General features: G+C 39.3%; 1 protein-coding gene across 1 annotated transcript in view; it reads right to left on the bottom strand.

The window, feature by feature from the left end:
• Positions 1-19,137: 19,137 nt before the first annotated feature.
• The window catches only part of MYOM2 (myomesin 2), a 106,257-nt gene continuing 98,259 nt past the window's right edge, over positions 19,138-27,135 (bottom strand). Inside the window, exons 34-37 of the mRNA XM_006137769.4 lie at positions 26,598-26,634; positions 26,476-26,498; positions 25,697-25,752; positions 19,138-20,206 (exon numbers count right to left, since the gene is read on the bottom strand). Of these exons, the coding sequence (XP_006137831.2) occupies positions 19,874-20,206; positions 25,697-25,752; positions 26,476-26,498; positions 26,598-26,634 (449 nt within the window). The 3' untranslated portion in view covers positions 19,138-19,873. The remainder of the gene's footprint in view (positions 20,207-25,696; positions 25,753-26,475; positions 26,499-26,597; positions 26,635-27,135) is intronic.

Here is a 27,135-nt window from a genome sequence, read left to right as displayed (position 1 = left end):
TCTGTCTGACTAGCATAAAAGGCATGGCCAGAGGAGAAGAGATCCAGAAGGGACTTCACTTAGCCTTGGTAACACATAGCTGGCATAACCCTTTTAGTAGTCACTGGAGCAACACTTAGCATGCTGTTATTCATGCCAGGGGACTGACCTGGTGCACAGCTGGCCTTGGTCAGGATGGCAGTTGCAGAAGTATTTTAAAGCATCTGTGTGTGCTTCTTGGCTGTAGCTGAGAATCTGGGCTATTAATGTTGAAATCACTTCACTTACGTTCATAGCAGGAGTGAATACTGATGACATGCCTTTGATCCAAAGTTACCAAAAGGCAATAAAAACCATGATGCAATAAACTACTGCTCAATGAGACAAATGCCACAAGAAATCAGGTGGCAGAAGCTCTGCCTCAGATGTCTTACCAGCAAGTCATTCTGATGAGGGGAGGTGGGTATAGATAGCTAGTAAATGTTACAATTTCTGATTGCTGCATTTCAACTGCTAGCACTTGGCAATTTGCAGAGTGTTGCCATTTTCTGAGGTAGAGAAGATGTAGCATGTTACAGAGCAGACTCAGGCCAAAATATGTGGGTGAAAATTTACACTTCAGGAACTTAAATAAGGGTGCATCTACACAGCAGGGTTTAACTTGAAACAAGCTACACAAATTGAGCTATGTCGATTGCGTATCTTATTTCAAAATAGCTTATTTCTACACAGCACTTAGGGGACATCTAGACTACAAGCCTCTTTCGAAAGAGGCTTTTTCGAAAGAATCTTTCGAAAAAGCCTCTTTTGAAAGAGAGCGTCTAGACTGCGACCTCTTCTTTCGAAAAAGTGAGCCACTTTTTCGAAAGAGAGCACCCAGGCAGTCTGGATGCTCTCTTTCGAAAAAGCCCTGTTTGCATTCAAGAATGCCTTTTTTCGAAAGGGCACTTTCGAAAAAAGGCGTTCTTCCTTGTGAAATGAGGAGTACCGCCGTCAAAAGAAAAGCTGCGTTCTTTTGATTTAATTTCAAAAGAATGAGGCTGTAGTCTAGACGCAGGTTAAGTTTTTTTCAAAAAAAGGCTACTTTTCTTGAAAAAACCCTGTAGTCTAGACACAGCCTTATTTCTAAATAGAGCACTCTTTCTCTGACCTCCCTTATTCCTCATACAATCAGAGTAAGACGCTCTCCAGCTTGACAATATTTCTACATCCTTTCAAAATAACTGCCTGTTATGTATTTCGAAATAATGTTGCTGTATAGTCGTACCGCAGGGGAGTTAGAGTCTGTGTTACTGAAATCCAGTTAATCTCTGTTGATCAAAACCTAGAACAGATTGCAATGATGTCTGTTGGTTGAAGGAAGCATTTAGAGGAGTAGAGAGGTTATTTCAAAATAACGTTGCGCTGTAGACGTACCCTAAGTAGCCTGATTTTCTGAGTTGCTGGATGCCTGCCATTTGCTAGAATACAACAGAAGAATGGGCCTTATGTTCTCAGAAAAACATGACTTATGTTCCTTCTTCTTTTACTTTGGCCCTTCATCTAAAAGGACATCTATTTTATGAAGTTGTTGGGGAACAGTTCAGACTCTGGTAGATTTTTACTTATCAACAAAAATGGCAAAAGAAGACTTACTCTCATCACAAAGGCTAACATAAGGCCTAGATGTCACTTATGTACCACATAAATCCACTAACAGTAAATTTAAAAGGTCCATAAGGGATGAATTTTGCCCACTGTGATCTTCATGTGTTCAAAACAGTGGTGGAAGTGCTTCCACAGAATGAAAAGAGAAGGCTACTATTACACATTTCTCAAGTCAAGATTTTTGCTATAGTAACTTGATAATTATGCTAATTAATACAAAGTAATTTGCTTTAGAGTAGCAGCAATAAATGATGAAAGATAAAAAGGGCAGCCCATTTGGTTAGATAACGAGGCTTATTTATGAGTTTACGTCCTCATGATAAAAGTGTGTCATTAAAGCCGTACATCATATCATTGTTTTGTCTGCATGTTCTAGTAAGTAAACTATTATGAGAATATGATCAAGTAGGCTTCATGCACAGATAAGCACCTTGTTGTGACCAAAAAGCAGATCCTTGTATGAATGATGGCATTGTTGTTGTTGTTTTTTCCTGATAAACCTGACAGAAGTTTAATTATAGACTGGGCAAAAATTCAGCACAATTTCTTTCTGCATCAACTGTCAGCAAAATGCCTTCGCATTTATTAAGTTGCTCTAATCTATAATTGACTCTGTGGTCAAACTGAAACCCTTTGGGGTCTGAACCAGCATGAGCTCCAGGTCAACAGAAATGGAATCCCCAGTGCTTCTTCCAATGAAGATCTTCAATTGGAAAGGATGGCTCCACTTTCCTGGGGGAAGACTGTTTTGTAGACACTGAATACCTCACGGAAACTTGCTTCCTATTTATGAAGTCTGCAGCATGAGGGGATGATTCTCCCCAACTGAACTGAATAACAGTGAGATAGAAATGAGCTCTAAAGAGGTCAGGGCCTGAAATCACTCAGTTTTCATTGGCTGCTGACAGTAAAGGACTTGAATTCAAGGGCTGAGATAGGAGTCCGTGGGAGTTAGACACATGTTATTCCTTGTGAAAAGCAGGTCTAGAGTTCAAATTCCACAGCCCCTTATTCCAAAAAAATGGGCTTGGTAGTGTGGATACAACACTTACAAATTCGACCTTGCGGGGCTAATTTCAGACTAAGATCCTAGTGTAGACTAGGCCATATATATTCCCAAACTTGTTAAATCCAAAATAACATTAGTGTGGATGCTCTGATGCCTCTAATTCAAACTAATTGGTCTCCAGGAGGCCTCCCATAGCTCCTCAGATTGCTTCCTGTGGCTTTGAGTCTTAGGTAGTGCATGTGTAACCACCACCAGGCAGATTTGAACCTGAGCCCTCTGAAGCAGAGTATAGGAGCCTCTACCCTCTGAGCTAAAAGCCAGCTGGCTCCCAACCTATGCTGTAAAGGTCTCTTGGTCTTAAAATTTGCTGTGTTCTAGGTACCATTTGCATTGCTCAGTAATCACACTAGGGCTATATCGACACTGGCACAATGTTGTGCCAGAGATATGCAAATGAGGCTAAGCATGGAATATCGCCGAGCCTCATTTGCATTCCTAATGAGCTGCCATTTTTGCAGAAGAGGTTCTTGTGCCAGAAGGAGCTGTCTACACTGCCCCTTCTTGCGCAAGAAAAACCCTCTTGCACAATGCCGCTATGCTGATCACTTTCAGGAATAATGACAAACATTGCACAAGAAGGTTTTTCTTGCACAAGAAGGGGCAGTGTAGACAACTCCTTCTAGCGCAAGGGCCTCTTCTGCAAAAATGGCGGCTCATTAGGTATGCAAATGAGGCTCGGCGATATTCCATGCTTAGCCTCATTTGCATATCTCTGGCGCAACAACCCGCCAGTATAGACATAGCCTAGGTGTGTGGGTTACTCATGCATATTAATGGAGCCTGCCTCAGACTACATTCAATGTTTCCCAGTTGTGAGGACATGGAACTTCAAATTTGTAAAATCAGTGCCCAGAAGTTGAATTTAGTAAATTCAAAATAATTTCTTAGTGTAGACATGGCCTAAGTGAACAGGCATCTATGACTTTTTCAGGGATTGTTGGACTTAGAGGTCCAGATGATTTTCTGACATACTGTATACCAGTTTGATACAAGTGTACATAAGTTTTATACAGGTGAAACTACATTTATTTTACTATCTTGTCTTGATTTACACTGGTGTAAAATAGGGGAGAAACTTGGATTTTTTTTTAGTAGCAAGTCACTGTGATTACTTTCCAGTGAAACTAGTATTTAATGACACAGCTGATAATCTAAATTTTCACAGAGACTGGACAAATGTATGATTTCTCCCTTCTGTACTTCTGCTTGTATGCCAGGAAATCCAAGAGCTTTCTTGCTTTTCATGTTTCTCATGTTTCAGTGTCTTCATTGAGGACTGGTGCTATTAGTTCCAGCTGTAGTTTTATCATACACATTTATCTTACATTATCTTCATTCTTCAACTTTTTAGTAGTAATAATAAACCTTCAAGAAGTAATAATAATTAGGGTTGATTAATGGGAGTTAACTTATACAATTAACTCAATTTTTTTGATATTTTGGATTTTTTATACATTTTCAAATATATATATTTCAATTACAATAAAGAATACAGAGTGTACAGTTCTCATTTTATTTTATTATTTTTATTACAAATGTTTGTACTGTTAAAAAGGTAAACAAAAGAAATATCATTTTTCAGTTCATCTCTCTTTTTTGTGTTATTGTATAACTGCATTCAAAAACAAAAGAGTAAATCTTTAGAGCCTATAAATCCACTCAACCCTATTTCTTATTCTGTTGATCACTAAGACAAATCAGTTTGTTTACATTTATTGGAGATAATTCTGCCCACTTATTTACAATGTCACCTGAAAGTGAGAACAAGTGTTCACAAGTTACTGTTGTTGCCAGCATGGCAAGAAATTTGTAAGACAGATATGCTAAACACTCATATGCCCCTTCATGCTTTGGCAACCATTCTAGAGGATATACTTCCATGCCGATAACACCATTTAAAAAAACATGTGTTAATTAAATTTGCAACTAAAGTCCTTGGTGGAAGAATTGTATATCTTCTGCTCTGTTTTACCAGCATTCTGTCATATATTTTGTGTTATAGCAATCTTGAATGACATTCCAGCATATGTTGTTTGATTTAAGAATGTTTTCAGTGCAGAACTGACAAAACACAAAGAAGGTACAAATGTGAGATTTCTGACATAATTACAGCACTCAACCCAAGGTTTAAGAATCTCAAGTGCCTTCCAAAATCTGGGAAGGGTGAGGTATGGAGCATGCTTTCAGAATCTTAAAAGTATAACACTCTGATATGAAAACTATTGAATCCAAACTCCCAAAAAACGAAAATCAACCCTCTGCTGGTGGTATTTGACTTAGATGATAAAAATTAATGTTTATCAGTCTGTACTGCTTTGGATCAATATGACACAGAACCCATCGACATGGATGCCTTTCCTCTGAAAAGGTTCCCAAAGCATGAAGGGACATATGAATCTTACCACAGCTGGCAAGTAAATATCTTGCAGAGGCCCTGGAGGTTTTTCGCCTTCCTCTGTAGCATGGGGTACAGATCACAGCTGGAGGATTCTCTTCATCTTGGGGTCTACGAACTATTTGAAGGCTTCAATATCTGAGATATAGGTGAGAGGATTATTCTACGAGGGGGTGGATGAAATTCTGTGACCTGCATTCTGCAGATGGTCAGACTAGATGATGATAATGGTCCCTTCTGACCTTAAAGTCTATGAGTCTATCTTGTGATGCTGGCTACAACTGTGCCATATGAATGCCTGTTCCCACTTTTAGGTGACATTGTAAACATGAAGCAAGCAGCATTATCTCCCATAAATTTAAATAAAACTTGCTTGTCTAAGCTATTGGCTGAACAAAAAGTAGGACTTAGTGGACTTGTAAACTCTGAAGTTTTACATAGTTTTATTTTTTGAGAGTAGTTATTTTTGTACATAATTCTACATTCATAAATTCAACTTTCATGATAAGTACTTATATTAGGTGAACTGAAAAAAATATTTTTACAGTGCAAATATTTGTAATACAAAAATTAAAAATTGATCATTATACACTATAAATTTTTGTTTGAAATTGAAATTAATATATTTGAAATGTAGAAAATATCCAAAATATTTAAATAAATGGTATTCTATTACTGTTTAATGGTGATTAATTGCGCAATTAATTTTTAATCACTTGACAGTCCAAATAATATGAATGTGTTTATTATTTCTATAAAATTCTTCATGTACCACAAAGACAATTTAGAAGTAAGGTTTCTTATGACTGTAATGAAAAATATTCCAGAGAGGTACATTGCTGTGAACTCTTTCTTATGAGACTTTCCCCTTATAGGATCAATAAAAAAAAAGGACAATGTCCAAGCTGTCTCGCTTCCTTATCCTGCAGCGCATGCAATAGGCTCACAAATTAAGATTCCCCTGCAATAACATTTTAATCTCAAGATTAAATGTGAACTACATGTTTATTATCATTAGAATCACCATAGAAATCAAGTAATAGTTCTCAAAGTAGCCCAAGAGATAATTAATCCTTTGGGAGCCACAACTCCCAGAATGCCCAAGGAACTGTCATTTAAAGTAAGCCCATTATTTTCAATGACTTGGCAAGACAGTGAGAATCAAAATTTCAGCCTGATACATGAGAGGTTGCACATAGCTTATTACTGTTAATTGTCTCACTTCTTTGCTGCAAACACTTCCAATAGCATAACACGTATCTGTGAGTCTGAGGAAAGTTTCACACATAATCACTAGATGAAAGTTATCTCACAGAAAGCTCAGGAAACACTTTCCTTGTCTTTTACTTTTAATTGTTATTAAATTGTCATTCGTATTTCTTTCTTCAGTGGACACAGTTTCTAATTTTTCAGTTCTGTATTTCACCACAAAATGCATGATCTAGAGCAAAACTTCTCAAACTGGAATCAGGAAAAAAAACTCCAGTGTCCCTGCTGATGAACTCCTCCCCACCTTGTCCCAGGATTCTTACCAGCCCTTCTTCAGCATGACTCTTGAAAGTAGCCATCAGGTTCCTGCAGCAGCCCTTACATGCAAGGATGACAAAGGAGGGTCTATGTGCTGCCCCCACCTGACTATGCAGCAACCACAACCAATGGGAGCTGCAGGGGCAGTGCCTGTGGATGCAAGGGCAGCAAATAGAACCTCATATAGGAGCTACAGGGACCTAGTGCCTGCTTCTGGAGCTGTGGTAAATGCTTCTGAGACCTCACACTCCTTTCTGCACCCCATCCCCCAACTCAGCCTTGAGTCCTGCCCACACCCAAACTCTATGCCAAAGTCCATACTCCCACACTAAACCTCAGTCCAGAGTCCCCTCCAACAGCCAAACTCCCTTCCAGAGCCTGCATCTCCTCAACACCCCAACCCTCTGCCCCAGCCCAGAGTCCTCTCCTGCACCCTAAACTGCTCATCCCCAGCCCTACCCCACAGCTTGCACTCCCAGATGGAGTTCTCGCTTCACTTCTGCACCCCAACACCCTACTTCAGCTCAGTGAAAGTGAGTAAGGCTGAGAGAGAGCAAAGCAGCAAAGGAAGGGTGGATGGAGTAAGTGGGGGAGGAACCTCAAACAAAAGGTGGGAAAGGGGTGGAACCTCAAAGAACAGGCAGGGTGGAGCTCCCCAAAAACTTGTAAATTAAAATAAGGGTGCTCACTTTGCCAAAGTTTGAGAACTGCTAGTCTAGAGTGGTTCTCTAAGGGTACATCTAGACTACCGCGTTTTGTCGACGGAAGTTTTGTCGACAGATACTGTCGACAAAACTTCCATCGACAATTTGCGTCCAGACACATGGAGTTCTGTCGACAAAGCAAGCCGCTTTGTCGACAGAACTCCGTAGTCTGGACGCAACGTTACAGGCAATAACACCTTCTGTCGACAGAAGTCTGTCGACAGAAGGTGTTTTGCCTCGTAAAATGAGGTATACCAGCGTCGACAAAACCGCAGAGTTCTGTCGACGTTATGTCGACAGAACTCCGCGGTAGTGTAGACGCTGGTATTGTTTTGTCGACAAAAGTCCACTTTTGTCGACAAAACTAGGTAGTCTAGACACACCCTAACTGTGAGCTGAAATCCCAAAGTGGGTCGTGACCTGTGTTAATAGGGTTGCCAGAATGGCTGGGTCCCAAGGCTGAAGCCGAAACCCCACCATCCAAGGCCCAAGTCCCATCACCCATGACCAAAACCTGATGTGTTCTGCCCCCATACTGCTACTTCCCCCCGCCCTGCTCCTTCTGACCAAGGCTCTTCCTCAAGCCACCTCTTCTTCCCCTCAACCACAAACCCACTTGTTCCTTTCTACCTCCTCCCCTATTTGCTCACTTGTGTGGGTGGTAAAAAGAAGTGGGCCGCCTATCCCCACTTTGGCACTCCTGTTGCAATTATTAAAGAAAATGATGATGCTTTAGTGTCAAAACTGCTGGAAGGAACTGATGGAAAAGTCTAGTCTGACTTTTGACTAGATGTTCTGGCCTGCCCAATTCTTGACCTTTTACTTGCATTTTTAAATTTTAACGCAAATAAGTGCACCTTTTTGGTCTGATGTGACATTCATCCCCTCTGTTTCCAGCTGTTCTGTTGATGCAGCAATAACTGACATGTTTGAGATGTGCTGATTTCTGTGAGAAAATGTAGCCACAACTAACACAGATTCTGCTTCCTACATAGCTACATTTGCATAGAAACTAGAAACCAGTCAGAAACTGGAACTGCTGCATATTACCTGTCCTGCTCATCTGCTTATCTTTGCACTGTCAGCAGCTACTGCCATGAAAGACAGAAAATCGCAAATCATTGGATTTCTCACCACAAAGAGAGCAAGAAGCACAACGTGAGTGAGGATACTTCCATGGATATCAGACATAAGAGGCCAGGGGTGTACCTCTCTAATCAGCTGGCCCATTGCCTTTGGAGTAAGCTGCCACCGAAAGGGTGTTTGAGCCATGGCCTAGCATGTGCTATGCCCCAAGACTCCTTCCTCTCTCTGCCTCTTTTTGTGCCCGCTCCATTCACATGGGGGCCTTGAAGAAGGCAATGAAGAGGTGTTTGTGCTAGGGAGGCAGCTTTCAGGGAGGGGACAAAGAGAAGCACACAAGCATTGAGTGGCAAGGGGAGAAGGCAAGAGCTGTGAGTGACAAGTGGGCTTCTGGGGGAGGGAGCAAAGAGAAACACAGTAGCACTGAGTGGCTAAGGGAGGAGTAAAGAAGTGTGAGCAGTTTTTGGGAAGCCTGGGGGAAAGGAGCAAAGTGGTGCAAGGAGTTTGGTTGACATCCTAGAAGTGTCTACATAGCATGGTTGCAGTTCACCCTTGGTCAAAGCACCAACCTTAATTAAACCTTCAGAACAAGAATTAAGTGCTGATCCTTTGCCCCAAGACAAGCAACTTTATTGTAATTTGGTTCAAAAGTCTCAGAAAGGTCTGTAACTGAAGAAAAAAAACTTAAACAACAAATGCACCACCTTAGAAACTAACAACAAATGTAAGAGAGTATCATGCACTTTCGTGGGCACAACCCACTTGTGCAGCTGAAAGAATTTCATTGTAATATTCCCTGATTCATTTTACATCTTTTGCTTTGTGATATATTCATAACATGTTCAAAAGCCAGGAAGATTCACTGACATAGAAGTACTCACCAAAAATAAAAGAGTGGCAAAATTAAAGTGAAAGCTGATGGAATAGCTTCCCATAACTTTCACAAGGTGATTTTTGCATGGAAGCAGTTTGTAACAATGCAGCAAAATAAAAGATGCCTAACAGGGCAGGATGTTTTAAAAACATAAAATAGTAGATACAATAAAAGACAGCTTTCTTTTTTGCCAGCTACTGCAATGTTGCAACTGATTGGTCAATATCTTATACTAGGATAATGAAATGAAACCATCAGAAATTCTTGCTCAGAGTGTCTACAGAAAGAACTTCATGAAAATATAGGGCTAGTTTCACTGGCTGCTTTGAACCAGACTAGCAATGCAGAGCAGCCATAAAGCTGGCTAAAACCAGGTTTATGGCTGTGTTGCATCACTCGAGTGGTGCAGAAAACCTGAGCGCATCAGTAAATCTGACACTGCACAGTAGTTCTTCTTTTCTTTCTATTAAAGATATTATTGGGTTTGTAGAGCCACAGCAGTGGGCTGTATACACCCTGATGTATGAAATCACTGCACAGAGAATACTGATAGCTGTGCAATTACTGCTGTGCTCTAGTTCAGCTCTGTCCTGCTATCAGCCAACCAGGGAAGGAAATTTAAAGGGGCTTTGCAGACAGAAGGAGAATGCTTCCTTACTCACTGATCTGCTGTGACACTGAGATAGGAAAAGGAGATGGAGCTCACTGGCATGAAGTCTGCTTCCCTTCACTGGCCCATAGGATGGAAGAGAATGAGCCCCACTACACTTGGGAAAGTTAGTTCCTCACAGTAGTGGGACCTATGAGCATTCCGTGACTTGTGATATAGGTTGTGCTGTGAAAATTCCACCTCTAACATTCTATCAGCTCCCATGCCCTACATAGCTCCAGAAATGTGGGACAGGTAGCAAGGGTGCCATTTCAGAAGGGGGGCAGCAGCTGTGTGTTCCTGGATGCAGCTAGCTTTTCAATCCCATCCCCAGGCACTAAAGGAGTAAGGAGAAAGTGCTTGAATTCTGTGCGTGCCTCTCACACCTGGCTGGTGAAGGGAGTTCACCAGCCAGGTGTGAGAGGCATGCATGGAATGGAAGCACTTTTCCCCTCACTTCTTTAGTGTCCAGAGAATGGAATGAAAAGCAAGCCGTGTCCCAGAGTGCATGGCTGCTGCCCCCTCCACCTTTCCGAAATGGCACCTTGCTTGGTAAGCTGAGCAGAGAATGTTTCAAGCTGCCATTAAGATTTTCAAGCCCAAGTCAAGCATTTAGCCTCTCAGCTCCCATTATGCTCATTAATTTCAGCGAGAAGCTGAATCCCTATTCAGTTTTGCAAATCTCTCTCTCAGTATGAGAGTTGTCTGCCCCAAGCACAGCTCCACAATGCCCGGTCCACTAGTTTTGAAAAGCATTCTGAGCCTTGTGCTGTTGGCTAAACTTTTCCTTTGAATAGGAACTCGCTGTGCCCCCTCCCCCACTTAATTCTGAAACCTTGACTTCATTAGGTCAAACCACAGAATTACAGCAAATCTGCAAAAGAGATCAACAGCTAAGTTAGTGCCCTTTCTTGCCATCATTATGATGTTTAAAAAGGGCTTTTCTGCTCTTGGGGGCATTTTCATTTGAACAAAGCTTTTATATTATGTGATGTATACATCAATACACATACACACACACACAGGATATAGCCATGGACCACATGGTTGCAAGTTAGTCAGAGGTTTATCCAGAAACTTTCCATCCTTAACCCTTCTGCCTCTTCCTTTACATGCCAATCATCAGTGACTGCATTCATGAACTTAGATACCATTTATAAGACAAGTCCTCTGCCCAGTCTCATAATTATGACTACTGGTATATCTTCACATTTGCTAACAGCTAAAACTCCAAATGCTGAAAACAAAAGTCCTGATCTTCCCCCTGAAAACTCCTCTTTCTATCACTAATCAAAATATCCATTATTGTTCCCATTGTGAGGCTTACATGGTTGGTGTTGTATTTGATTCTTCTCTCTCCTCCCTACTAACTCTGGCCATGTCATATTCTGTTAGTTTTTCCTTTATAACATCTCAGAAATCAATTCACTTTCACCCTCTCTACTCAAAATAATTAATGTCTTGGCAGACTGCAAAGAACTACAAAAAGATCTCTCAAAACTGGACAACAAAATGGCAAACGCAATTTAATCATGATTGGTATGTAATATACATTGGAAAACATAATCACAAATATATATATCAAATAATGAGGTCTAAATTAGCTGTTACCAGTCAAGAAAGAGATCTTGGAGTCATTATGTACAGTTCTCTGTAAACATCCACTCAATGTGCAGCAGCAGTCAAAAAAGCAGAACGTTTGGAATCAGTAAAAAAGGGATAGAACAGGCCTGCACAGCTCAGAAAATGACAAAGGTCATATTACCCCAAAGAAAACAGCTGCGGGCCACAAGTAGCAATGCTCTCCCAAAAAATACCAAACGCACAGCTAAAAATTTTTGTTGAGCAAACAAACAAACAAAAAACCACCGAGTGTCTCCACTTGGCCCCCTGTGCAGAAGTATGGGAAAATAAAAATTATATATAGAAAAAAATGTTAGTTTGCTTACCTCAAATTTTGGTTCTGTAATAACAATAGACACAGAACCTGCTAGAAATGTTTCCACTTTTTAAAATTCCAACGCACAGACAGATTTTAGAAAAGCAAATGCATGTGGTCTGCAAGGTTTGCAATCCAAATATTGCAGAATTGAGCTACGGCCTGAGAAACTGAAATTGATTTCAAAATGGACCATAAACAGAATTGAAATTGACTAGTTTATATTCATTGTGCAAACTGAAAGGCAAAAAAAAAAAGTAATAAAAGAGCATAAACAATGAAAAGTATATTTGATTTCTTAATTCTTCCGTGTGGGATAGTCTGTGGTGTTATTCGTAATACACATAAGGAAGTTCTGTTTTCTAAAGAAACAAAAGTCCTGTTATTTCTCAGTATGTCTTGTACTTACTGCCTAAATTGTGTTTATTTTCTGAAAGTATTTTAACTGAATTGTTTGTTTTTCACCAATGAGTCAGCTATACCAGTAGTCTAGTCAGCAGAGTAAGATAGGAACTGCAGACTGCAGCAAATGAAAAGGCACATCATATCATGAAATATATATCTATAAGTGCATATTATTGCTATCATGACTTCTGGCATTATTTGAACCCCAGTCACTGTTCAAAGAGAGAGATGGGTACTAATGGTTTACAATGCAAGAGGCAGCTAAGAAGGAAAAGGTCAAGGGAGCACTGAGCATGCATGAAAAGGAAGACAGGGGCTTTGTCAACACTGACAATTCAGCAACAAAGTTTTTGTCATACACACACACACCCCAGAACAACAAAAGCTTTAATGGGAGGGGGGTAGGGGGGAGTGCTTCTCTAAACAGTGTTTTGTCCTGCCAACAAAGCAAACACAGCTCATAGGCAATGGAAGTTTTTTGTCAGCAGAACTTCCACCAAACCGTGTTTATACTGAGCATCTTTCTGCTGATACAGCTGTGTCGCTTATAGCTGTGTAGTGTGGACATGCCCAGAGAAACAACTGGATAATTTGAAATGATGCAGCGACTTTCCAAAGCCTTGTTTACTTGGGGTAGAATGCCAGGGAGCTTTTAACTCACAATGCAGTTAAAGCACAGGTCGTACAATCATGCAGAACTTTTTGTGGTAAGTTGAGACAATAATATCCAGCAAAAAATTATATATTATACAGCAACTCCTACAGTTTTTACTCCAAGCTTTTACTTCTGCTCAGAGCCTTCTACCAGGAAGTAGGAGCTGTAGCTGTAAAAACAATGCTGGTTTGGTATGAGCTGCATTAAACGCAATAGAAATATGCTGAACATGGCAGTCAGAGGGACTGCTTCCTTGCTCTGCTCTCCACTCTGTACCCCTTCAAATCCACTCCAGGATTGAAAAGACCTAGCAACGTGGAGTTCAAGTGGAGAGGGTTATATAGGAAACTGGGAAAAGTCACTGTTTCTCCTGTTCTATTTCAATACCATGTAAGATGATGGAAAGGGAGGAGAGCAAAGCCACTGACTCATTATAAAACAGAGCATGCAGCAGTCCAGCAGCAAAAGTGGTAGTATAGCAGTGAGTTAATCTCACTTCAGGCTTATGAGCTTGGACAGCTTGTAAAGAGTAGAGGATCCTGCGTGCTAGACAGAATTTTTCCAAGTATGTCTGTCGATACATAAATTGTATCACAAATCAAATGAATCAGAGGTCATGGGAACACTGTCTAAAGGGATAATAATTTGATTATACACAGTACCTTCTACACACCATAATAATTGTGTCCCTTGGCCTGAGTTGTATATTTGTTAACTTTAAGTTTCAGCTAGCATTTCATAGGCAATTCTGATATCATACTTCTCAATTATCTTTTGTAAAAAAAACAATAAAAAAGATTTCTTTTAAATCTAATCTTGTTTTGTTTTGAACTGTGAAATGGTTTGTGGAGAGAGGAAGGGTGGTCTATGAGTAAGACACAGAGCTGCATTTCTAGAGTTCTCTGTTCGGTTGTTAGCTATACCAGTGACTTCCTGCTTGACGATGGGCAAGTCATTTGGGAAAGATTTTCAGAGATACAAATGGGAGATAGGCACCACTGAAAAATCAGCGAGAGTTGGGTGTCTAACTTCCATGTGTGCCTTTAAAATGCCTCTCAATCTCTCTGTGCCCCATTTCCCTCTCTGTAGAATGGGGATAACCCATCTTGCCTTGCTTACCTGGGCACCGTGAGGCTGTTTGCTATAAGTACAGATCCTACATGCGTAAGTGTCATTTACATGTTTATGGCCACCATTTTCAGAAGGACTCAGCCCGTTGAATGAGACTGGATTTTCATGATTACTCAGGTGCTTTTAGGTACCTAAATAAGTGGCCAGATTTTCAGAAGTGCCCAGAACTTTGAAAGCTGAGGTGGTAAGTGCTGGGTGCTTTTAAAAATCTGATCCTTATTTAGATGGTTAGATGGAAGCTGAGAGCCTTCAACAATCTGGCCTCCACATGTGGTCCTTGTAACCTTTTGGGCATTAGTCCTGAGTACAGCATTGATGATAAGGGGGTTGCCTTAGTGGCAGTGCACAGTACTTGTAGCTACACACCATAATGAAAAGCAGGAATATTCCATTATGTGGTGTGTAGCTACGTGTCAGTGAAAGACTATGGGCAAAGGGAGTTAGATGGAAAGCCTTTAGCAGCACTTTGCTACTAGAGCATTTCGCTGCAGCAAAGAAAAGCTCTAACCATGGGAAGGCAGTAAGGAAAGACTCTGGCAGTGGGGAGGCAATAGGACACTCCTTTGCTAAAATAGTAGTGTAGACAGGAAGACACTACTTGGGAAAGTGTAGAACTGTAGAATATGCAGTCACATACATACCCATCCCTTTCAGGCATGTTTCTGTGCTGCTCAACTAAGCCATGCCTCACTGTCTAAACAAATATTTATACGCATGCTAGGGCTATTTGAGAATATACACTACATGCCACCAAAAGCAGCATGCAGCTTCTAGACCGCTTGTTAGTGCCCTCATCTCATGTCTCCCACCTCCAGCATGGGAGCAATTTAGGAACCACACTTCTAGTCAGGGATTTTTAGCATGCTTGAGGGCATAGGGGAGGGGCATGACCTTTACAATCATCTTCCTGGAACCAGCTGAGAAGAAAGCACCCTGCTGGGTTGCTACCCCAATTATATAATAGTTTTAAATAAAGTTGCAGCCTCCACATTAACTATATTAGAGTGTGTGCTGCTTCTTCCACCCACATCAATAATAGAACAAAGTAGCAACACCAACCAAAAAGCAGGCTATGTTAATTTAAACAATAAGACAAGTGTACTGCTGGGTAATGGTGCTCTAATGCTCAGCCACAAAATTCAAGTGTTCATAAACAAAGTGATCAGAGGTCAAATATGCTATTTTTAAAATGTAGCAGGCTGATGAACCTTGAGCTAATATCCAAGGACATCGCAGGCACCGATCCACTGCACATTCCAAGGAGGAATGAAATATTAATATATACCATGAGTAATTTGTTACAGATCTTGTGATGTCAGTGCTTAGAGCCAGATCCTGCGGTCTTCACTCCTGCAGAGCTCACATTAATTTCAAAAGAAGTCTTGTCTGGGTAAGGACAGAATAAGAACAGCAGGACTTGGTCCTCTGTGCAAAATGTTCAGAGCTTTGAAACAGTGCTTTGAAAACCTGCTGAGGCTGTTAGGTTTGATAAGTATTCATTTAAACTTCATCTTCAAACTACACTGTATAGGTACGTCACATGTTCTGTATGTTTCATGTCATGAAAAACACTTAATGCCAGAAGAGTCTTGTAATATCTTGCAAGGAATGTTTTATTCCTCCTAAAGTGTATAAAGCAAAGATTAAGAGGCAGCATTATAGCCTGCAAAATCATCTATTTCCTGGAAACAGAATTTGCTGGACCTGTCCTTGTCATGGGCATAAGCATAATGCTTTTAATAATCTTCCATTCCATAAGTGATGTGTTTGCATCAAAAAGATGGATAAGCTAAAGTTGGCGGAATTTTTTAAGGCTTGTTAATTTTTAACTTTGTTCTTTTGGTGCCACCTAGAGGATTAAATCTCCTTCTGCAAAGTGAGAAAGAAAGGGCTGTGTTATTTTTCAAAAGTTTCCTTTGAAAACAATCTTGGGTTAACAGCACATAGAGCGCTATACCTCAAAAACTTTTTCTCCATGTGAGAGCAGATTAATGCAATGTGTGCATATGTTTGGTTTGTAGAATATAAAAGGAACCCTATGGATTGGAGAAACAGTTACATTATAGACAAATATAGCTATTTACAAAAAAAAAAAAACCTTTCCCAATAAAAACACCTGTAAATTGATCTTGAGAGGAATTTTCAGATTGCTTGCTTGAGAACAAATAGCATACAAATCAACAATGATTCCAAATAAGCAGGTGCACAGATGAAAGGCTGCCTTGCCAGCCTTGCAACACTCTGCCAATGTGACAGACCCAGCAGCAACTTCAGGACCATCAGCACAACTGGCTGACATCTTATCTGTCTCCTGTGAAAAGCCAGCTATGCCATGTTAGGCTATCATTGCCTAGAAAAGCACAACATGAAACTCACTGAACACAAAGTGACAGAAAATCATTGTAATAAAAGTATTTTCTAGGTAGTATGGATAACTTTAATGGTACCCTGGCTTTGTAAAAATCACAAGCCAGACCCTCAACTGCTATATGGACTCTGTCACTTCATTGACTTCAAGTGATTTGTGCCAGCTGAGGATCTGGCCCAGTAAATATACAGTTTTTTCTCACCTCATCCTAAAATGTAATTCAATTAAACTAAAAGAGAAACTAAGCTTACAAAGGGTACATGCAAATGGTAACACACCTAATCATGAATTCAATTTGGCTTGATTACTAAGCTACCTATCTGCCCCTCTAGTACCCATTAGACCTTAAAATCCCTGTGGGGAATTCAATGCAAGTTTGCTTTGAAAAATCTCCTTTAACAGACAGTTCACCTAATTTTCTTACTACTGGTTTTAAAATGAGAACCCTGTGTACAAAATAAAACAGGTACACTCCAAATTGAAAAAGATTAAACATCTTATAAGAAATCCTTCTTTTGAATATAATATTTTAGTGAATGATACTTTCTGTACTTCAGCAGAAGATTAGCTGTCATAATAAATTATTTCCCTCTGCCTGAAAAGGAAATAGCTGAAACTTGCTTAACTAAAGAGGCCAGCTAAAAGGTACAACTGAGATGAGCCTAACCTTGTCTGATATGCCCAAGGATACCTCTGAAAAGCTGCCATAACATGCAATAATTTGATAGTCTCAGCTGCATTTAGCCTGTGTACTGTAGAAGGAGATAAGAATAATATTAAATTCTTGCTGATGCTCACTTTGCATGCTATGGAGACTGGCACTGATGTTTTGTAAAAAGGTCTTAAATACTAAATTGGAATAATAATGAAAAAAACTGGGTTATTTTAGTTTACTCAGAAGGTCAATCTTGTCCTTGTGATATCAAAGTCAAATAAAATATTTCATTTTCTTAGTGATAAATCCTTTGTCTTCTCTAAACCCTCCAGATCAAATGAGCTCATGTTAAATGCAGTTTTTCTCTCTCAGGTCATCCCAGTTAATAACCAGGTCATCAGTACAGGACTTATTCACACATTTCTGATCCTTGTTTAACTTTTTTTTACATTGTTTGATAGGTGATATGTTTCACCTTTCTATTTCATAGCCATAAGGATATGCAGCTCCTAAAGGAGCTGTTTCTTAAATGAAACAGTTCAAAAGACATTACAATTATAAAAATATGTCATTTCCAGAGCCTCTATGCTTATTTTTACATTGCCTACTAACAGTTAATAATGGTTGCAAGAGCAGATTTTTTTATTCAAGAACTCCATACCTCATTAAGTGTTTCTGTGGAAAAGTAGCCAAGTTTAAAAGTTGTCAATCAGTTTTCTTTTTAATGACAAAGCTGTCCAAATGGTACTATACTAGCAAACCAAATCTTGCTTGCCTTAGTCACACTAGTAGTCCCATTGCTGTAGAGGGCTACTACTTACATGAGAAGGGGAAGCAGGACTTGGTTTATAAGCCCAGATCCTCAAAGGTATTTAGCCACTTAACTCCTGCTAATTTCAATAGGATCTTGGAGGCTATCTACCTTTGAGAAGTTGGGCCATAATTTAGATTCTCTCCTCTCCAAAATGATTAGGGGGCTGGAGCATGTGACCTATGAGGAGAAACTGAGGGATTTGGGTTTGTTTAGTCTGCAGAAGGGAAGAGTGAGGGGGGATTTGATAGCAGCCTTTAATTTCCTGAAGGGAGGTTCTAAAGAGGATGGAGAGAGGCTGTTCGAAGTAGTGACGGATGGCAGAACAAGGAACAATGGTCTCAAGTTACAGTGGGGGAGGTCTAGATTGAATATTAGGGAAAACTATTTCACTAGGAAGGTGGTGAAGCACTGGAATGGGTTACCTAGGGAGGTGGTGGAATCTCTATCCCTAGATGTTTTTAAGTCTTGGCTTGACAAAGCCCTGACTGGGTTAATTTAGTTGGGATTGGTCCTGCTTTGGGCTGGGGGCTGGACTTGATGACCTCCTGAAGTCTCTTCCAGCTCTGTGATTCCTACACTTGAGACATAACTTGATGTAGGAGCTAGCCATCAGGCAGCTGGTTATGGTTCCCTGATTCTCAGGGCCAGCTGTAGCCCCAACGTGACTTACACCCTCAGCTGGCTACACTGAGTTGTGCCGCTACCATAAGTGCTTACCCAATGAAATATTTGAATAGCAGAGTTCCATTCCTCCTTCCCTCTCGTGTTCTTCATCCTTGATACTTACCCTGCTTCAGGAGAGAGTAGGCCACAGTGCAGTGCCTACTTGTGTAAGCTGGACATTACTCTCCCAAGAGAAGAATTCTTGATGGGCATTTATGGACAGATTAGAGTCTGAGTGAACAATGGCCTATAATTTTGTAGATAATCTGGCCCTAAAACCCCAATACTGACAACAATCAAGTGCATGCTTAATGATAGGCACATGAGTAATCCTACTAAAACTGATTTCATTGGACTACTCACATGCTCCAAGATGAACACATGCTGAAGTGTCTGCAGAATCAGGGTCTAATATTAAGCTCCTGCTGCCACAGACATTGACTCTCAGAAACAGGAACAGACACAAAATAACCCTAGAACACTGCATAATTGTATACAAGTCTTGCTTTTCCATTTTAAATTTGTATCTTGACCTACACCATAAAGAGCAAATGTAATGTTGTAAGTGCCACACAGTGACTGTGATTAACCACAATTTGTTTTCTTTATTGAAAATCCATTGTCTGCATGCTACCAGCTGTGAAATTATGCAATAAACCATAATTAAACAATGAAAGAAAATAACCGAAATTAGTTAGGTGAGATTTGGTGCGGTGAGAAGCACAAGGTGACTTTTTATGTTTTATCAGCACAAAGCAAGAACAACAAAATAGAACCATGTAGATTATGCTTTAACAAGTCCACTGTCATTGTCTCTAGATTACTACCAAAGATCAGCTTGCACTACAGAATAACAATGCTACTAAATACAGACTGCAGGGGCCATTTCAGTTTGCCTTACTCACGTGAGTACCACCTTCAAAGTTAAAGAGATTCCCCATGTGAGTAATAAGTAGGTAGAGTTCTGTATGCATATTTAACTCAGCATGCTACTTCTGTTGTTAGGGAACTGATTCTCAGTGAAGAAAATGTATATCACTGTAATTTTATGGAAACTACCATTGATAATTAAACCCAATGGCAGGTACTGGGCCTGTTGCTATTTAAAAGTCATGTATTATTGCATTTTTTTCATAAAGATATAATTACACAAATGTACAATAGTGTTGCACAACTGTGTCTTTAATGCATGCCTTTAAAAGCTCATCTCCTTGGACACTGCCAGTTATCTATTTGCAGCAACACTTCAACTACAGCTCATCTATATGATCTTGTCTGTCAAATAGGCCTTTCAACTTTATTTACTGCTGGATTTCTCAGGAGGTTGTTTTTGCTTTTTCCGAATGTGCTGTGGCTGGTGGTATTATCCGTGGTTTAGCAACCTGACCAGGTTTAATAGTAGGCATCTCTTCACCATGTTTGTACACACTTACAGTGACATCCACTGTTTCCCCACCATACTTGTTCTTGACATTGATGCTATATTTGCCTGAGTCCTCTGAGGACACTCCCTTAATTGAGAAGCTGGCAACATTTCCATGTTCTAGTGAAACTGAATAGTGTTCATTAAGTTCAAATGTCTTGTCATTCCAAAGCCAGATCACTTCAGGATCAGGGTTTCCAAATACAGTACAGGTTAGATTCAAAGTCTAAGGAAAAGAAAAAATCATGTTAGGCATCAGTCAAATATAATGTTGATCTGAGCACGCCATTTGTTACCACACTTATATATTAGGAGCAAAAGAAAGACAGAGGAAAGTGTAGGTCCTTTACTCAACAGGGAAGCAGAGCCAACAATGGAGAATATCTGGAAGGCTGAGGAATTTAATATCTATTTTCTATCAAGCTTGACTAAAATCAATCTTGACTAAAAAGATAAATTATGACGAGATATTTAACACCATATTAATAACAAACGGGAAGGACTGCAAGCCAAAATATGTAAATATGTTAGACATATTCAAGTTAGAAGGTCCTGGTGAAATGCATCCGACTGTGCTTCAGGAACTAGCTGAAGCAACCTCAGAACTATTAGTGATTATCTTTGAGAACTCACAGAGAATGGCTCAGGTCCCAGAGCACTGGAGAAAAGCAAATATAGTACCTTTCTTTAAAAAGGGGTGGGGAAAATGATTTTGGGAATTATAGGCCAGACAGCCTAACTTCAGTACTTGGAAAGATAGTCAAACAAATTATTAGGCAATCAGTTTATGAGCACCTAAAGGATAATAGGGTTATATAATGAATAACCAGGATAGGTCTGTCATGAACAAATCATACCAAACCAACTTCATTTTCTTATTTAATTGGATATTGGCCTATTGGATCACAGGAAAGAAGCTGTAAAGGTATTACAGTCTGATTTTAGTAAGGCTTTTGACATAGTCCTACATGACATTCTCTTAAGCAAAGTGGGAAAAGGGGGTCCTGCAGCCAAAATGTAGTATTTTAGTGTTTTAATAAGTATAATGAAGACAATAAGTCCTCTATAATGTTTTGCTAATAAATTCTGCATGCTTCTGTTTCACTCTGATTAGCCGGAAGGAACAGCTTGTGCCATTGGTAGATATGCATTGGGTAAGCTGATAAATTCATACCCCAATGTTAAGGCAGGAAGAGACAAATTAAGTTGTAAAATATTCTTTTTAATATCTTTAGTAACTTTCTAATCCTTTATAAAATGCAATCCTGTCTGAAATTCTCTGTAAAATTGTTTGGTGTGAGTAAAGGATGTATACAGAATTAAGGACAGGTGTGAAAGCCAAAAGAAATGGGAGACTTGGAGACACCAGGAGGCAATCAGAAAAGATCCCCCATTATGCCCAATGCTAAGTGAGTAAGCAGATTGACACCCTGAAGCATAGATATACACGCCTGAAGACAAAGAAACATATAAAGGCAAAGCCAGATGTGGGAAAGGGTTGACAATCACAGCATGACATTGCAAAATCCATAGACTCAAATGGGAATTTACAGCTATAAAAATAGGGTGTATTGCCATGATTCTTTGGGTTCTGTCCTACAAAGCCTCAGAGCATTGCATTGTGACCATCAGAGCCTAGCTCCTGGCCATCGGAGCTTTCTTGCGCAAAAGCGCGTCTATACAGGGCACAGATGCTTTTGCGCAAAAGCGCTTTTTGCGCAAAAGCATCCGTGCCAATCTAGATGCTCTTTTGCGGAAATACTTTTAACGGAAAAACTTTGCCATTAAAGGTATTTCCGCAAAATCATGCCAGTCTAGATGCAGCCTGAAAAAGATCCTGTGTGCTTCTTATAAGCATAACAGTCTAAATGAAATTACTTTAAAGTGGGTGCATAACTGATTGAAAGACTACTCAAAGAGTATTATCACTGTCAGACTGGGAGGATATATCTAGTGGGATCCTACAAAGGTCTGTTCTGGATCATGTTCAATATTTTCATTATTGACTATGATAAAGGAGAAGAGAGTATGTTTATGAAGTTTGCTGGTAAGACCAAGCTAGAAGAAGTTTCAAGCACATTGGATGACATAACTAGAATTCAAAATGAACTTGAGAAATTAAAGAATTCATCTGAATTCAACAAGAACACAGAATTACACTTAGGAAGGAAAAATCAAATTCATAAGTACAATATGAGAAATATCTGGCTAAGCAGGAATGCTGCAAAAAAGGACCTATAGTAATAATATAAAATCTTAGAATCCATGCAAATCCACACGCCTAAAGATAAGGATCACTGAATCATAGGGATTGAAGGAATTTTTTGGGTCTAAACCATCCAAGACAGATGGTTCTTCAGGCTCCTTTTTGAAAGCTTCCAGTGAAGAAGCTGCCACAACCTCCATAGGCACTCTTTTCCATTGGTTCAACAACATGATAAAGTTGCTGAAGAGGATAAATTAATTCTCAGTCATACTAACTGGAGTGTTGTACGTCAGATGGAGGACGTGACTGTCCCACTACTCATTCTTGAGGCCTCAGTTGCAGTTCTGTGTCCAGTTCTGGGTGCCATAGAAACATAAGAAACCTATGGACACACTGGAGAGAATCTAATGAAGAGCAGCAAAAATAATAAAAGGTTTAGAAAATATGACTTTTAAAAACTAGGCATGTTTAGTGTTGAGAAAAGAAGACTGAGGGAGGAGATTGGATAACAGTTTTAAAATATATTAAGAGTTGTTATAGTGAGGAAGGTTATCAATTGTTCTCCATGTTCACTGAAGGTAGGCCAAAAAGCAATCAGCTTAATCTGGAGGTTAGATATTATGGAAAGCTTTCTAAGTATACTGTTATGCACTGGAATGGACATCCAGGGCACATTGTGGAATCCCAAACATTGGGCATTTTTAAGAAAAGATTGGATAAACACCTGTCAGGGATGGCTTGAGTATCCTTGACCTCATATCAGTGCAGAAAGCTGAGCTAGATACCTTTTCAAAGTCCCTTCATTTTTATGATTCCACAACATACATAAGGATATTATTACTAGTTTAAGGGTTCATTTTGAGATTTAACTTTGGCTTCATTAATTAAGTGGTGGCTAATATACATATATTTAGACTTATGAAGACTGAAAATACAAATACAGAATGGTTAAGTACATTCTAACTTTCCTTGGTTTTAGACACAAACTTTCCACCATTTTACCAATGACTGTGATTCAATAATAGCCCAAGGGTAACATTGTCTGAAAATGGTAAGTTGAACTGTCATTGCAGTCTTGCCTGCAGCAGACTCCTGACATGTCATTAGTCTAACATGATGTTCAGACAATGATACATTAAAAAACATCTTTGATGTTTCTACATATGCATCATGGGAAATCCTAAGCCAACCACTTCAGCTGCAGACCTCCTACAAATATAACTGGAGATGTTTAAATTCACTGAGAAAGCAATTCATATTATAGACTTTCCAGTAAGTCATCTAGGTTCTGTCTAATGGTTAAACAATAACACTTTATGAAGAATGTGTCTTTATATAAAGATGTAGAAATTTAAGTCAGATAGTTATATAACTATGTCTGTCTATATACACTATATATGTGGTAATGATATCTGTACAATTAATAGAAAACCTATGTGAAACATTGTATAGTCATGTGATTCATTTAAAATAACATGCACTTTTGACTGTTTCCTTTGAATTTTGCTTACAGCTCTCTCTCTGATGGGAGTTATTTCTCATATTTCAGGCCACTGAACAGCTTCAAACATCCACCTTTTTACTAAAAAACTCCAGGCTCTTCCACAGATATACTGCCTGCTCCTTCATATTCACTCCAGCTCCCCAATTACACATACTCAAGACCCAGAAAGGTAATTGTGCATGCATATGTGCACAATCATTTACTTGAACTCCAATTAAATGATTCAAGAGCATAGGACTTATTAAAACAGTTCAAAATGAGCAACTTAATAAATGTGTTCAAAACCACAGCACATTAAAATCAGGGGTTATGGGTGCCATGTGATTCCAATGTCAGAGAACTCCCCAGCTTTGGGCCCAATCCTGAAAACAGTAATGTATGTGAGTAACTTTGATATTGATGCAACTGTTCTTATGGGTAAAAATATTGTATTAATATGAGTCAGTGCTTGCAGGATCAGGCCTCAGACTTCATTAAAATAAAAGCGTAGTTTTAAAATGTGACTATTTTCTTAATAATTAAGCTGCAGAATTTGAGAGAGAACATGATGGTTAAAAGTCACTTTGCCCTCAAAACCCATCAATATTGAAGATTTTTTAAATACGTTAATATTCATAATCAGAGTGTTGCACATATCCCAAACTGTCAATCTTCTATATTTGGGGCCTGAAATGGGGGGTGCACTCATCTCTCCCAAGTTCAAGTGTGTGTGCCTGCATTCTCTGTTTGTTGTAGCTAATGGAGCTTGGGGTGTACTTTCACCCACTCACTGCTCCAGGTCCTGGCTCAGGGATCCTGTAGGTAGCAGTGGTCTGAAATGCCCTTTTAAATGTTTTGCTGCTATAATTCTCTGGGCCACTTCCCCATTGTTCCAGCACATTCTTCACCTTTATCGCAGGCTTTGTCCCAGTAGTCAGCCCAGAGCACTATCTGCTCTCCTCTAGCCCTAGAGCTCTTTTTATACTGACCTGCTGACTCCTTATTTGCTGCTTCCCACACAGATACTGTAGGAGCTTGGAGGACCTATTTACTGCCTTTTTCTTGGGTGGAATGTGGCAGGACCACAAGGCCTCCAGTAGGGGGCCTCTGGATCTCGTCCACCCTGTTACAGGGCTGCTCTGTTTTACTGAACTACAGTAGTCCATTCATATGATAACACTGTTCAAATACATTAAAGGCTGATATAAAGGGAGGAGGGTGCTTGATGATCCATGTTCACTGAAGGTAGGACAAGAAGTAATCACCTTAATCTGCTGCCAGGGAGATTAAGGTTAGATATTAGGAGAAATTTTCTAACCCTAAGGATAGTTAAGTACTAGAATATGTTACCAAAGAAGGTTGCCTAATAATACTTTATCTCTAGCTTTATGAAGACTAATACAGCACACCTTTACTGATTACTGGAGGTAGTCTATATTCTTTTACAATAAAGCTGCAGTAGCTAGCATTCATTTTGCTTTGTCTCTGTGGGTACGGCTAGACTACAAGCCTCTTTCAAAAAAGTCTTTTTCAAAAGATACTTTTGAAAAAGCCTCTTTCAAAAAAGATCGTCTAGACTACAAGCAGTTTTTTTGAAAAAGTGAGCTGCTTTTTCGAAAGAAAGTCTAGACACTCTCTTTCGAAAAAGCACAGTTTGCATTCAATAGCACCGTTTTTTGAAAGAGTACTTTCGAAAAAAGGTGTTATTCCCTGTAAAATGAGGTTTACTGCAATTGAAAAAACTGCCTCGTTCTTTTTATTTATTTTCGAAAGAACGCACCTGCAGTCTAGATGCAGGTGAAGTTTTTTCGAAAAAAGGCTACTTTTTTGGAAAAAAAACCTGTAGTCTAGACACACCGTGTGTGATTAACTTGACAGTCAGAAGAAAATCAACAGAATGGTAGAATTTCATCAAAATTCCACACTGCAGAGGACATCAGCTTTGACAGAACATCAGAGTGCCTTCTCCCCACTAATGTAAAAATCCCAACACACGAATATTACTTAAGGACAAAAGTTATCCTTACTTTGCCTTCCATTATAGTCACCACATCGGGCAAACCACCTATCACTTTACCACGATCTAAGAATTAAACAAAAAGAATCTTATTATAACAAACAATCACAAAAGCTGAAAGAATTTATTACTTACTAAATATATTCATCCTTATAAATCCTGGAGTAGAATTAGCAATAAGTTGGTGACCTATGACCATATGGAAATTCTTGGGCAGTTTCAAGCATTTAGGAGAAAGCATCTTAACAAGAGGGATTTTTATTACATGAAATAGGATAATAAATAATCATATCAATATAGTATTCCTAATATTTATTTTGATATGCAATGTTATGCTTCCCTCAAATTTTCAATTTACAATCTACCACAGATTTTTTGTAAACATACAAAATTGCCTTGAAGAAGTTGTTACAGAAGCTCTGACTGCTGAGTATGGAACAGTGTAAGCCTCTGGAACACAACATAAACTGGCATCCAGTTGATAGCTATCATTATGTTTCAGAGTCAACATTCCAGTGTGATGAAGGAAGTTCCTAACTCCTAAATTTATTGCTTCAGGCCCTGTAAGACCATTCTCATGTGGCAGGTTTCCTTTGCAAATAAGAGGAATAGACACACACTTGAAAAAAAGACAGCAAAATCTGTGGCTGAATTCTGCAGCAATGTGTTGATTCTTCTGTGACAGAGCTATTAAATATATGGGACCTTGGAATTAGGTTTACCTTTAAGTAAAAAAAAGTCACAATACTAGAAGTAGATTTTCCTTTAAAATATATGAAATATACTTACTCTTCTCAGCAAAAGCCACAGCCCTAAAGTTGGGGAGGGTGGGAAAGAAAAAATTAAATTAATATTTCACTGTATAATTAAGGCACTAACTACAAGATCTAAATAAAAATTTTAGGACTTACTTGAGTCTCTGGAATTCTGCATATGCATCATCAAAAGCTGTAATGAAATATTTCAATGCATTATATAAAATGTAATGCAATTCTTATCTATGAGCAAACGTAAATGTTGTCCTATGCTAATGTTCCTTTAAAACATTTCATAGAATTATAGAGTATCAAGGCTATGTCTACACTCCTGTGGGGGTAGTTGGGAGGTATTCTTCTGCTTGTTTTTTTGGAAGAGGCTTTTATGACATTTTGCTCATCTACACAGGGCCAAATGTCAGAAAAACCTCCTCTTTCAGAACATCTCTTATTCCTCATAAAATGAGGAATACTGGGATGCCGAAAGAATGTGCCTGCTTTTTCGGAAACTGTTCCGAAAACGCAGATGCGTTCCCTGGACACGGCTGTGAGGTATCCTGGAAAAACTCTGCAGGCTAGACATAGCCCAACACTGCTAATGAAAACTGAACATGCCAGAATAAACCCTGCTGGAAATTATCTTAACACTAAGGCAGCCAGAAAAGTTGGCTGCATTTACAGCATGCTTGAATTT

This window comes from Pelodiscus sinensis, chromosome 3, assembly GCF_049634645.1.
Source record: "Pelodiscus sinensis isolate JC-2024 chromosome 3, ASM4963464v1, whole genome shotgun sequence".
Taxonomy (NCBI): domain Eukaryota; kingdom Metazoa; phylum Chordata; order Testudines; family Trionychidae; genus Pelodiscus; species Pelodiscus sinensis.
Note: the sequence above shows the minus strand (reverse complement) of the source record. Positions and strands in the feature narration are given on the sequence as shown.